Here is a 14,531-nt window from a genome sequence, read left to right as displayed (position 1 = left end):
TCAGAAATGGGGTTGTGCAAGCATTTTTTTTTTTTTTAGTTTATTCAGGGATAACTTTTTGCAAATTCGATATAATAGTAAGTTTATGCTTATGTAGTGTGAAGTTGTTTCATATATTACAGTGTAGGATGGTGAATAGTGAGAGCCCAGCACAGGCAGATGACGGACAAAGACCACTCTGTCTCCCTGAAGCTTTGTGGCGGGAAACCAGGAAGTCTCCTGTCACTTCCCTGGATAATGGGAACTCTACAGGTGCACTCTAAGTGAATAACGATGATAAGCAAGTGACTAAAGACATAATTTCGGACTTGCATGGCCATCGTTTCTATCTCACAAACAGTGTTAACCCCTTTAACACCAGTCCACTGATGTACATAGTGAGAATCCCGTGAAGTTGAAACAATTTAATTCAAAAGTTATTCCTTCAGTAACACAAAACGATGCATTTTGTAACACAAAACGATGCAAGAAGTCGGTTGATCTCAGCAAGCCCTAAAAATAATATTAAAGATAAAAAGTTCCTTAATAATAATTCATTGAATAAATTAGAAAGTTAGCCTGCAGTAATTGTATAGTTGGTTATTCTTCAGCTATGTGAAAACTGATTGGTTTGTGAATCCATCTAAATTATTTGTTAAATATGAACTTCTGTTACACACTGAAGTTGATGTGTTTATGTGTTTACCACTGTTTAGCAACCCTTTTGTTCTCATAGTTAAACTAGTTTTAATGTCCCTGTTATATATGTGAGTTATACATATATACATGTACCACTACTACCATTTGTATGGCGTGTATTCTAATAGAGTTCTTAATTTTTCATTAGTGATTGTACATCACTTTTTCCATGTTTTTTTTAATCTTTTCCCTGCCAACCTATTCAAGACCTCCCAGAATATTTTTGTTCTATGACTATATATACATGACCAACGACCAGGAAGTTATGTTTTCAACACTACCGCATGGTGTGAAAACACTGATTGCTGGAAAAGTTCGTCACTGGCGGGGATAATGTTAAGCAAAAATTTTCTGTTTTGACTTGCCAGATTAAATTACAAGGAAAAAGCTGATAACATGTAATACTATGCATTTGCTAATGACTGTTGTCATTTTGAAGAAAAGGTTTCATTACTAATCAGTCAGACGTCATTCTGAGGGTGTTAAATACTGTCTTTTTTTTTTAAAGTTTGTGTCAGCTGTGTGATTTGAACAAAGTGTCATGACAATAATGAGACCAGTCCTCACACCTAACACTGTGACAAATCACTTGTCATCAGACTTAAACACGGCAGGTAAACTTAATCATATTTTTATCTATGTACAGTGTCCAAACCACAATCTTTACTTAACCAAGTAATTTGTGTCAGGTAGTTTTAGATGCCTAAAGCTAAGAAAATCGTTTTCAGTACCTCAACTTAACCTGTTGGTGAAATGATGATTTAGACCACAGACACACCAGTGCAGACAACCCACCTGCCTGCTTATCCTCTCTTTAAACAAATAATACAATCATCAGCTTTAACTTTATAATAGCCTTATAGACCAAACCAAACCTATTATGAACCAGCTAATGATAAATAACAAGCAGCATTTATTATTCTATTTGAATTATATCAATTTATTAAAGAAAGTTATAAAGTGGGAATGTGCAAATAATTTTCCCAGGGGGCCACGTTTCTCTCCCTTGTCTCCTGGCTCCTCCCCGCCTGGGTATTACTTGGTTCCAGGTTTCGACCTTGGCCAACACGCCTGGTTGCAAATTGACTCACCAGCTGCCCATCATCCTTGATTACCCTGCCACTACTTAAGGCAGCGCCTGGGTGATGTTCTTCGCTGGATCGTTTTACTTCAGTTAGTGTAGTCCCGGCTCTCTTTGTGGTTCCTGTTTTCTCTGACTGTGTTTCCCTGGTTTCCTAACGTGTGTTTGCTGTGTACAGACCTTCCTGGACCCCTTCCTGTTTTCCTTCGGACCCTGTCGAGAAACTGTGAGTGAGAGTCGACCACAGCGAGTTGTGAGCTTCGGATGAGTGAATCACTGATCGTGTGAAGAGGAGTGTTGGATGTGTTTCCCTTCGCCTGGACTTCCCCGGAGCCCCTCTACCTCTCTTCACTGTATGTATGTATATATCTGACCTGGTGTCGACATGTAAATAAACTTCCCTTTCATCGTACGATTCAGTTCTGCACTTGGGTCCTGCCTGTTTGACCGTGACACTGTTGTGGAGGGCTCAATTCACAACAACAGTCCCAGTTATTCATGTGGCTCACTGGGAAAATAAACTGCCAAACCCTGTTATAAAGTATTAACCACACAATAAAATAAAACATGCTTATTTGTGTCCTATTCAATGATATATGTCAGAAAATACAAAAAGACAACCACGTTGAAATGCAAATTTTTTAATAATGATGTTAACATACATTTTCTTCAGAGGTATTTTACATACATTTTTAACATTTGAAAAATAAATCTCCTTTATGTGTTTAAATTACAGTAAATATTTATAATCAAATAAAAAAACATTAAATGTGCACATTTACAGCAGGTTTTACCAAATTAAAAACTAATTATCAGCTTTTATTCCAAAAACAGAACGAGATCTTGCTTTGGAGCATTTTAAATCAAACAACTACGCATTATAATAAAGGAAATTCCTTAAATATTCAGCACTGTCTCCTTTTCAGCGTAAGCTCATTGTCCATCGCACGTTGTCATGCATTCATCTGTAAATTAACCTTTGATACTCTTCTTTGTTTTGCTTTCAGAATACTTTATTGATGAGATGTAAACAGACAGTGTGACATTCCAGTGGGGATTACTAAAACCACCAAGAACATATAGCGGGATAATCCCGGTGGCCACCTGTGGTTTTCAACAGACATAAAGGTATCATCAAAAGCAGCAGCAAGAAGGTCCAGAATTCAGATGTAAAGGGTCAAATAATCCAAAGCTTCATTACTGTCTCATTGAAAACACACGGTGATGACCTAAGAACCTAAAGCTGATAGCAGATGTTAAGGACAATGTGAGCAAGTGAAGAAGCTTAAAGACAACATAACCTCATTAATCTGAAAATCAACCCTCAGGTAGTTTGGGCCACATAATATCTACACAATAAAAGGCTGCGTGAAAAAGAGGGAAAAAAAGATTGAGGGCCAAATTATCTTTTGCAAAATGCTAGTTTTGAAAGTTAAAATGAAAGAGACGGTTTCGAGTTTGTTTTCATAATAGAAAGAGGGAGGAAAACATCAGCAGGACATGATGAATAAGCATTAAGAAAGCAGTTATAGTTCCCTGGTTGTGACACCCTTTTTTTTCTGGGTGTAGCATGTTGACCCCATTTTTCTTCACTCTCACACTGAGCTGAGATCTGACTACAGCAGAGTCAAATTCAAGCTCAGGGAAAAGTGAGACTCTTTGTAAATTGCTTCCGTAGTCGTGCTCCAGATTCTCTACCGAGTTCTTCAGCTTATTAGCAGAAACACTTTTAGTTCCTGACATAGTCCCAGACAGTGTTAAGTGGCTGTCATCGCATGGCCACTGACACATCTGGGAAAAATCTATGCAGCAACACAGAATGGAGAGAATTTGGGAAATGATTGTATCAGTAACTGCTTTTCACCCCTTTACTGTAAAGCAACTAGTCTCTTAGGAGATGTGGTAGGTAATTGTCACAATTAAAGCAATCCAGATGCTGTGACGTGCTCTGGCTTTCTGAATTCACTTTCACAATCTAGGAGAGACCCTTGCATCATAATCTGGAGACACTTCCAGGACACTGCTGCCCGGCTGTCGCTGTTTTGATCATGTGTATCGCTGTGAGGCTGGAACTAGCTTGCCACATAGCAAGATAGCAAGCAGAGAAAACCTGCTCATTTTAATGTTCGTGAATAGTCCCGGGCACCATCTATTTCTTGAAAAGGAGGCTGGGAACAAGAGATGGAGAAAAAGAAGCAAATATTGTTTGAACCAGTAAAACATGCATCACATTTATATTTTATAGCTTTCCGTGTAATATTTAGTTGTACTAGAGAAATACAGTTCGATATAGTGCGATGACGCAGAATGAAATATATTAACTTTATATTCAACCCAACAAGTGAGAGAAGGAGGAGTGAAGCATGAAGCTCAAATGCTAGCCAACACACAAATATAAGCAGTTGTCAGATACTATTAATGTTTGTAGAGTTAAAGAAGTGCTGCTACAACAGGGGCATCATATATTAAATTAACTATATTTTATAAGTTGATGTTATTATGACAACGCAATCCAAAACACCAACAGTAATCAGGGGACATTTTATTTCACTTATCTGCGCCTCTTCTCACTGTGGACAAAGTGTGGAGAAGGTTGCTTTTCTCACTGCTGTTTTACATTAGTAGCATACAGGATGTAATATAAATCTGAGCCTCTTTATAGGCAGCAGTCCAACAACCTCAGCTCTTTCTACTGCAACGCATCAGCCAGAGAAACCACAAAAGATATGCTAGATTTCACTTTTTCAAATGTTTAGAGACAATGTTAAAAACCATTAAAAATCATTTTCCACAACTGATGAGTGCAAATAAAATTATGCCTCTTAATTAATCCTATTTATTAGGTGGAGACAGCAGCTACTCTCTAGCATGTGTGGCCCAGGGCCACTTCTAAGACCGCTGCTGTCAGAGGCTAGACTACTTTATACCTCTGTGGATTAATATAACCAGCAATATAAGAATACATATTTCATCTAAAAAATGTTCAGGCCTCAGTAGACAGACAGTTGGATGCTGGGAATTATACATAAGTGGTTTTTTTTCTTTTTAAAACAGATGATGACGACAAAACGATGATTTAATCTTCCTTAATTTGGTGAAATGGAAAGAATGGGGAATAAAAAAAATCAGTAGATCGACCCACATCTGTCACTGTAGTGGTTTTACAGAACCTACAAATGGGAGGAAAAAAATGCTGAATAAAACTTGAGGCTAAGAGGTTTCAAAGTGCCATAAAACTTTAATCCTGAAATGATTTCCATGCATCGATGTTAAACTTTGATTTGGGGTCACATGGAACAACTTATTTATTAACCGACACAGGACCGGAGACATTGTGTGTCATGTTGGCACCATCTTTACATGGACTCCTTGAAAATCTGCAACATATAACTGCACATTTTCTTAAAATTTAAGATCCAAATTCTTACAATTACACTTTTTTTTGTTTTCTTTTATTACAACTATATGTAAAGAGAGGTTCCACACAAAATTAACTTTAAGCAACTATGATATAAAATATGCTGCTCCATTAACTGCATCATTTCTCTGACAAACCTGCAATTTAAAGTTGTTCAGAAGATCGTGGGCTCAAGGTGTGAAGCAACCTACGCTTCCGTTTCGGTTGCTCATCTTCATCGTCATCAGAAAAAGTCCGGTCAACGGGGATCCCTTCCCAGACCAGATTACGTTCTGCAAAGAGCACAAACAGTTGATACTTCACGTACAGAGAAACATACATTCTATTAGAGTCAAATTTCATTTCTTTTTAGAATTACATTACAAAAGCCTAAATTCTTCAGCTTTATGGCTTACACTCATACTCTGTCAGTGTCACTTTTGGTGCATTTTTGGCAGTTCCAGGGCAAATTACCCCAGATTACCACTGTTAACCCCAGAGGACTCCACACCTTCAGAGGTGTGATCGTTATCGGTAATTAAGATCTGGCATTCCTAACCATCTTGGTCACGCTACAATAGTTTATATACAGAAGGAAAAACACACCTGTTTGCCCTTCAACACTGCTGCTAGCCCATTCAAACGCAAAGATCGACAGATTGAGGCGCCACGTAAGAACAAAGACATACTTGGGCTGAACTGATTAAGAGCTAAAACTCAGTACTGTAATGGTAATGTTACTGCAGATTCAGTATTTACAGTTACCTTAATGAAGGAGGTGTGGAGGCTGGTATTAGAGACCCATTATTCCTTTCCCTCAGAGGAGTCACATGTGTGTCCCTCAGGTGACATGCTTTTCTTTAACGTCCCTTTATTCTCCCACTGTCTCTATCTCTTTCTGTCTCTATCGCTCTTATCTTCAAGTTATCTCATTGTGAGCGATTCTTCCTATGGTGTCAGATGCTAAAACTCGAGGTCAAAGAGAGCCTTTGGCTCTGCTCAACATGGAAACACAGCCTGAGGCACAGAGGTCAACAGGGGGCAAATACGTCAAAGGGGAAATGTGTAGTCCACAGCGCTACCTGGAGTAATATCAGTGAGGTGTTTCATTATGTGTATGTTTCATGTTCATGGATCAGCGTAAAGGTGTCTATGAATTAATCAGTTGTTGTGGTTACGAATCTAATGCTAGCAGAGAGTGACACGAGCATATGGCTTTTTTCCACCACTGTGCTTTCGGCCAAGAGAAAAAACGCCCAAAGACTTTGGAAACACACCCATAATGTTAAAATGCTGAGAATAGAGACAAATTCATAAAGGCACATGTAGGTAAAAGCCTGGAGATGTCACTGACAAGCTGAAAATACAAGAAAGCATTATAAGACTCTTTTGGTCTGCAAACAACCAACTGTCTGAGCCAAGCCCCACACGGGCTAATCTACCTCCTCCATCCATCTTCACTGAAGCCAAGACAGGACACAGAGCACAGAGCAGAGGGTGCGTGCGCATGTGTTTGCGATTGAGAGCACAGAAAATAAGAGCCAAGCAACACAATCTGCTGAACGACATCAATGTGTTTTTCAACTGTATTCTCTCGGGGTGGTTTGAGTTTGGCTGCAACCACAAACAAAACCATTGATACAGTGATCTAGGTTTTCTCAGTAGATTGCAGCACCACAGTACAGGGGGGTATGACTCAGATGTGACGTTACTCCAGCACTGCGAGACGCAGGAAGGTGAAGACCACCTAATGGCCAGCAATGCTGAAGCAATCTCAACAGACTTGTGTGGGTTTATGACTCAAGTGTTTCCCAGAACCCTTCGACCAGAGGGTATGCGCTCTGCTTATGTGTGCTTTTAAGTTTATGTTCAACCCCTCACCCCCTTGCTTACGTACTCACTTACATTCAACTGTCAACTTTATTGGACAGTAAAATCAGTGAGAGGAAAGCGAAAACTCAAGGGCTTCACTTTGGTCCGCATCATTAGAAAATCAGATTGTGACCTATTACGTCAGAATACTGGGAAAGGGTGTAAATTTGTCATGTTCAATACTTGCACAACCTGCTCAATGACATGCTGCATGTGTTTTTGAGCAGCTACTGGAACACAAGGTTGTTTTGAGAAAAGCTGAAACGGCTTGTTTATACTTGGTGGAATACTGAAAAACCATTCCATTGGGCAAAATGGATTTGGGCTATGGATCATTCCCCCATGTTGTTACATACCCCATAAACCTCCCTGTGAGTAGGAAAGGTTGGTGGTTGTCTGGTGACTGTTTTAAATTTGTATGCATTCTGTGTCAGTAGTTGTGGCGAATAACTGGTCACTCAGAGGTTGAGCGTACAGCAGTCTCATCCTCGGGGAAACCACATTTGATTGGGACTGTTGTTCCTTCTGACACAAGCAAACACACCCATAAACACAGACACACACACCTGTAATGAGGATAGTTGGCTCCAGAGAGGGTTGGATGCTCTGACTGGTCTCCTCTCCTCTGTCCGGACTGCCTTCACCTTGAGTTGTGAGATTGTCACTGAAAGAATTTACAGAAGAAGAAGTGTTTCCTGTAACGCCCACAAACTGAATCCTCAGTCAGACAAGTGGATATGCTTTAGAAACTACAGCAGAGTATCTCATTTTACTCTGCGTTTGAGTACTCATCTTTCACTGTTAAATATTACTGACCACAAAGGACAGTGGCGCAGCCAGACATGTGAGCAGAAACTATGAGTAAAATCTTCCATACTCTGCACCCTGTAGTGGCCTGTAATGATGAAAGCTATTTAACAAGCCTGACTAAAAACAAGTCAGCCAAAGCCAGAGGTGTGGCAAGCACACATGTGGTTCTGACAGCACTTGGTTGAGTTTCTTAGAAAACAAAACTTGCAATGTGGATGTAAAACAAAGACAGGAACGTTTTGATTGATTCTATGTTTGGCCAAAATCTAAATACATAATTCCACGTATTTACAACACAGTGCACAGGGAGAGTACCCCTTTCAGGTGAAGGATGCTCCACTGAAAATCAAAGGGTGAAATCATTTTAAACTGACTGAAAACTTTACTGGACATTACCAGACTAGAACCTACTTGTTACTGGTTAACGTGTAACTACAGAAATTGACTGAATGTACAAAAACCTGTCAATCAATTTAAAATTAGTATTTTGTTTTAGAATGAATGATTATTATTTTAAACAATCACCTGATGATACTGGTTTCTGAAATTTAAAAAAGAACTGTCTGTTTTTGTCCATCTTAGATTAAAAGTTAAATGAACTGTAGCTTATTCAAAACCAATCATCAAAATTCTAAGAATAGCTTTTTAGTTGCCTCTGTTCAAATGTGCATTTTGGGACATTAGTTGATACACAGGTAAAACCCTTCTATGGACATAACATACAACATTCAGTTGTTTCTGTCCTTAAATTGGACTTTTAAGGCAGATAACAGTATAACAGCACTCGATGCAGACCTTTGTACACCCTCCTCGTCGCTCAGATGCTCGTCCGAGTTTCGAAGCCTTTTGACAGCCTCCTGCAGACCTCTGATCTTGGCCTTCTTCTCGTTCAGCACCATGACAAAACGTGAGTACAGTTCCCTCTCTAACGCTTCCTTTTTCTGAACCTGATGCTTGAGCCTGGTGAGAAAAACACGTGCATATGACAACAATATTCTGCGTGGAGGTTTCATGCTCTTGTTGGCTATCTGATAGTAATTTGCAAAGGTGAATGACGCTAATCCCAAAAGTCCTGTGTGAACCTCATGCTGTACTCTGGAGAGAAATCAACAAGCGAATAAACAACAGCACATTTTATTTTAATTTTATATGCCAGGCATTAATAAAATTGAAGACATGTGAATCACTTGAAGTAATTTCCGAGAAATTACAAACCCAGCTCGCAGTAATGGGTGGATCCCACAATACTCTCAAATGGGCGACCAGTGATGATGTCATACTGGGTGATTTTTGTGGATATAAACAAGCTGGCAACTTAAAGAGAAAAAGGAGTGTGCATGCAGACAAAGCAATCAACAATAAATACCAGCCCAGAACATCTTAAGAAAATTATGAGATTCTGTTGAATTATTTCTCTCATTATCCTTACTGTCCGAGTATTCGCTGGTGATCCTGCTTCAATTTACAGCTTTGCTCCAACAATCGTGAGTTTTCTGTCTCCAGATCTGTGCTGCGCTTTAGGGACTGTCCAATCATCTCACAGGTCAGCTCCAGAGGGTCTGGAGATGGCTGGAGCTCCACAGAGCCCAAGTGCACCTGAAACAAGGAGGAAAAGAAGCTCAGCGACAGAAAGTGAAATGAGACAGCAAGACAAAGTTTGGTTTGCAAGTCATTGGAGAAGATAGACTCAGTCTTTCTTCCTCTGCACTGAGAAGTAACTTCCACTTGCCTCCCTTTGAGGGCAACCAACAAACAGGACAGGTTTACAACTACCTCTGAAGTACCTGGGGATCCTCTGCTAGAAGTTAGGAGTGACCTGGGAAAGTCGCATCTGGCATCAAAATCATGACTACGAAAATGATCCATCACTAGCTTCCAGAATCAGTTCACTGTGAAAAATGAGTAAGCTTCACACTTCTATCATTACAATGAGTCTACAGTACAACGTACCACAAATATTACATAAGATTTTCTCTGAAGCAGGAGAGTTTTTTTCAGATGATGAGGAGTGTCCTTCTGTCTGGGAGAAACAGAAGATGAATTCACTGGTCACCTGCAAAATATGCGAGGGGAGAGCAAAGTTTCCTCTCTGTTGGTTTTTGTCGGTGAGTCTTTGGAATCGCAGGCAGGCTTCATATGTGATAAAACATTCCTCATTTGGATTGCATCTTGGCTCTTAGTCACAGGCCAGGACTGAGGCAAAAAGCAGTGAGCAAAGAAATGGAGAAATTCTAACTTTTAGATGATGTGTCGTTTTTTTTAAAAGAGGAAAATGTTATCCTAATTAACAATAGAAACAATGTTTAATACGATCCATATCATATAGCTGTATTATCTTAGCTTGTTACCTTGGAGATGTTTCCATTTACACACCTACACATAAGTACTCCTCATAAAGAAGTGAAAAACCAGAAGGTAATGAGGTGTTAAATCTTCACTTAGCTGCGTGAGGTCGCAGACCCACTGCAATAAAGCCACCATCTTCAAAAGCTCTCATAAAATACTTGTCATTTTTGTCCTGGGCTGATTCTGTCCTGGCAGGCCACACACCTGTTTTCTCCTTTTCTGTTGAACCTGAACATGTGTTACTGAGCAGACAGTGGCTTCATATTGCCCCCAGTTTTATATCCTAAGCACTACTGTGCCCTGGTGCCTTTCGTTCAGTTTCAAAATTTTCCGTCTTCTCTTTTCTCTTCTTCTATGAAGGTATTTCACACTCCCATGTGCACTCACATTAATTATAACGCATTGTTTGACTGGTGCTGCAAATAAGGCAACCAGGCCTAAAGCTGCAGAAAAACATTCATTTATAATAATAATAATAATAATAATAATAATAATAATAATAATAATAATAAACGCTTAATAGCACGCAGTGTGATCAGCTCTGACTCTGTCCCATTGTTACATGTTCCAAGAACACGTAGGAATTGCTTTCGTTTGTTGCCAAACCAAAGTGAAATGAATTCTGTTGCTTGATTTAATTCTGGGTGGTAAATTGCTTACAAATGAAACTGATCAGTTTTCTGATCCGTGACCTAGTAGCTGTAATTCCAGCAGTGTAAAAAAAAAACTGCAGCTGTGACTAAACACTATCTTACATTTTCTGCTTGACCATCTGAACATGAATGCATGCAAACAAGAGTGTACTCAACTTTCCTCGCTGACCCATCTCACTTTGTAGTCAAACCCTCTGGACTACTTTTTAAAGCAGGAAGTACAACATCAAAGCAGAGGCCCTTTCACAAAATGACCAAGACACAGACGTTATACATTAAACATGACAGGAACATCAGTGAGTACACCCCAGTGAAATATCACTTAAATATAAATCGGCTCCAGCGTGTATCGCCTATCAATAACAACAACAGTAGAATATTTCCTTATTCAAAGACAAACAGAACATAATTGAATGCACTTCTTTCAATCTGCAACATAATTAAATCTGCATTTTCTCTCACAGGAGAGAAAATATAAAAAACCTGTGACCACTGAAGCAAAATTATGCTTCATATAGTCTAACATAACACTGACATAAAATGGCCCCAAAACACTACATTTTTCTCAGTTTTGGGCCTTGGACTTGGAAGGGTGTTTGTCTCTGTACATCCATATCAAGGCTCCATCAGTGTGCAAAACTTCACAAATATGGAAAAGACTACAGGGAGATTGATGACTACCAAAAAATCAGTGTACAGCAGTAATCAAGCCATGTCGCCATGTAAGCCAGCTGAGTGTAGGCATGGAGCTCCATTTACCCCGCCTGCGTCTTATTTGGTAATTTGTTTGGATTGTTATAAACTGTGCCAGTTTACACTTGGCACACTGCTCTCCTCTGGTGTCTGCATGGTCTGGTAGATGCTGATTTCCAGACTATGTTAACGCACAGCTGTTTTCTGCCTGCGATGGCCTGACGGCAGTTCTCCAGGGTGGACCCTCCCTCTTGTGCTGCGATGGCTGGCATAAACTCAAGCACTGTCAAACCATCTGGTTCTGTGACTGCACTATTAGATTAAAGCATTATTAAACTATTCAATTTCAAAATCTTGTTCAACTTTACACTTGTATTCTGTATTACTGGTGACTGTCCAAACACAATGACCTCTTTCAATATCATTTGGCAATACATTTATTATACAGTGATAATTATTTAACTTGCACAAGTTTTGGGGAGTAAAACTGTAATGCAAAAGTTCAGCTTCGTCAGCGTCCATGTCGACAGTTCTCAGACTGATCACAATAAATGGAATCAGGACTCAGAGAAGACCACCCGGATACTATTCCCAAGAACTCGTAAAGAAGTGGAGCAACACCGGTGATCCAGTGCAGCCTCTTCTAGCAGGTGGAACTTGTGTGAGCATTAGAATTTATCAACAAGTTGACATAGCTGTGATTCAGTTATTGTGCAAGTTAAAGTCCACTGTTAAGATCAAACAGTGAGATGTGTGTAGATAGAGTAAGAATGGGAATTTTTCTGCAAAATGTGAATGTTAACAGAGGGAAGTGATAAAGAGCCACTGTTACGATGTACCAACTTGTATAGTATGACAGGGTACATGCAGACGTGGTCAAAATTTTAGACTAATGGGCATCATGGGCATAAATGTCATTGTAATTTGGGGCTTTTCATGATTTATTGGTTCCTTTTTCAGGGTAGAATGAATGTACAGGATACATTTTCAATGACTTCAAAAAAACAAGAATTGAGCACACAAGCTTGAATTTATTTTGGATTTTCTCTAATCTAAACAATGTCCCTTAGCAAGTTGCACACAGACCAGATGCTTTTGGTAGCCATCAACAAGTTTCTGGCATAATTCTGTCTGGATGTTTGATCACTATTCTTGGCAGAATTAGTAAACTTCATTTAAATTGGTTTGTTTCCTGGCATTGGCCCAGTCTTTAAGCCTAGTCCATACATTTTCAATAAACATACAGTCGGGGCTTTGGTAGGCGATTCCAGAAGCTTACAAGGGCAATCGTGGCTCAAGAGTTGGGAGTTCGCCTTGTAATCGGAAGGTTGCCGGTTCGAGCCCCGGCTTGGACAGTCTCGGTCGTTGTGTCCTTGGGCAAGACACTTCACCTGTTGCCTACTGGTGGTGGTCAGAGGCCCTGGTGGCGCCAGTGTCCGGCAGCCTCGCCTCTGCCAGTGCGCCCCAGGGTGGCTGTGGCTGTGGCTGTGGCATCACCAGTGTGTGAATGGGTGGATGACTGGATATGTAAAGTGCTTTGGGGTCCTTAGGGACTAGTAAAGCGCTATATAAATACAGGCCATTTACCATTTTACAAGAGTTGATTTTTAACAACTGCAGATTCCAAGATCATCAGTTCAAACAATTGTACGTGCATATTATTGAATGTGATGTGGAAAAAGAAGAGTTTGAAAAAATCATTCAAAGCCCAGATAACTTCTGACAGCAAGTAAAGACAGAAGGGAAGTTTGAGAAAAGATCAAACTCCTCCTTGACTTACACTCTAGAGGAAAGGCTCCTGCAATACATCAGCTCCATGATAACAGATAATATAAAGGCTCTGTTGAGTACTCTAATATTCCTATGTGTGTTATGTTATGCTGATGAATGTTGTTCCCTAGATTTTCTCTCAATCTATAATAATGCTGAACTTTATCTTCGATAATTTAGACACGGACTCACAAATCTTCCTAACCAACATGTCAACATTGTATTACCCTAATAAGACACTAGACAGAGACATCTAAAGTGCTGGAAGAACAACCTTTATTTACAGGATTAACTTTAGAAATGGAACTCAGCTGCTGTTTATTTATTCTCCTCCTTTTTTTAAATACCAAAGGTAGTGTTTTTTCACTGTCTTTAGTCAAAGGTTATCTGAGAAGACCCACTGCAGTAAACACATCACCAAATATTTAACATTACTCTATGGAAGTCATAGGACGTATTGTACACTAAACAGAGGTATAAATATGAAAATGCAGCGAAGCAAGATACAAATATCTACATATCAGTGACAGACAGAAATAAATATTTCTGTAAGTGATCAATGTTAAAACACAGCAATGGACTAGAAGTGCTTTTTTTTCTTATTTTCTTGAGCTTGGGCTCCTCTCCTGGGAAACAGAGATAAAGTTAAAGGTCAGTCTGCACACTGCTGCCAGCCACTGCAAAGATGTGGGAGGTCAGACTGTTTGTCTGTGATGCACAACCCACTACCACATTTTTGTTGCTGAACTGAAACAACACTAAAATAAGCAAACTGCTCACAGCAGTTGTTTCAGCCTCTAACGATATTCAATATATGTCTTATAACACTTAACTTTGTGGACAGAGAGACACGGATAAATTCACTCAAATTAAATGAGATGCTTCATACAGCTAGTTTCTTCTGACATTGCAAGCGATGAATAATCTATATACTGTGGATGTACAATCTTCTTCTATGTATGCAAATTTGTCCAACATTTCAATGTGGTCCAGTGTGTGTGGTCTAGGTGTTTGTTTATGTTAGTCTGTGTGAGTGTGTGTATGTCTCCAGCTTGCAAACCAGACCATAAGGTCAAATGTTGACATAGGTGTGGAGGACAAAGCCAGAAGAACACAGTCCCACTGGAAATGATACCATAACACACTGTGGCCACAGAGGACTGAAAGCTTTCCATGTCACTCCATCTGGCACACCGCTGGAGATCTAAAAGGTAATATGGCCCTAAGGATA

At 39.6% G+C, this 14,531-nt stretch overlaps 1 protein-coding gene across 2 annotated transcripts in view; it reads right to left on the bottom strand.

The window, feature by feature from the left end:
• Positions 1–2,731: 2,731 nt before the first annotated feature.
• The window catches only part of LOC146506926 (DNA repair protein XRCC4-like), a 23,898-nt gene continuing 12,098 nt past the window's right edge, over positions 2,732–14,531 (bottom strand). For both annotated transcript variants that reach the window (XM_085180508.1, XM_085180507.1), the window contains 5 exons: positions 9,268–9,434; positions 8,634–8,798; positions 7,595–7,692; positions 5,315–5,449; positions 2,732–3,927 (listed from right to left, as the gene is read on the bottom strand). In XM_085180508.1, coding sequence (XP_085036634.1) covers positions 5,322–5,449; positions 7,595–7,692; positions 8,634–8,798; positions 9,268–9,434 — 558 coding nt within the window. In that variant the 3' untranslated portion in view covers positions 2,732–3,927; positions 5,315–5,321. The remainder of the gene's footprint in view (positions 3,928–5,314; positions 5,450–7,594; positions 7,693–8,633; positions 8,799–9,267; positions 9,435–14,531) is intronic.

Source organism: Neolamprologus multifasciatus, chromosome 12, assembly GCF_963576455.1.
Source record: "Neolamprologus multifasciatus chromosome 12, fNeoMul1.2, whole genome shotgun sequence".
Taxonomy (NCBI): domain Eukaryota; kingdom Metazoa; phylum Chordata; class Actinopteri; order Cichliformes; family Cichlidae; genus Neolamprologus; species Neolamprologus multifasciatus.
Note: the sequence above shows the minus strand (reverse complement) of the source record. Positions and strands in the feature narration are given on the sequence as shown.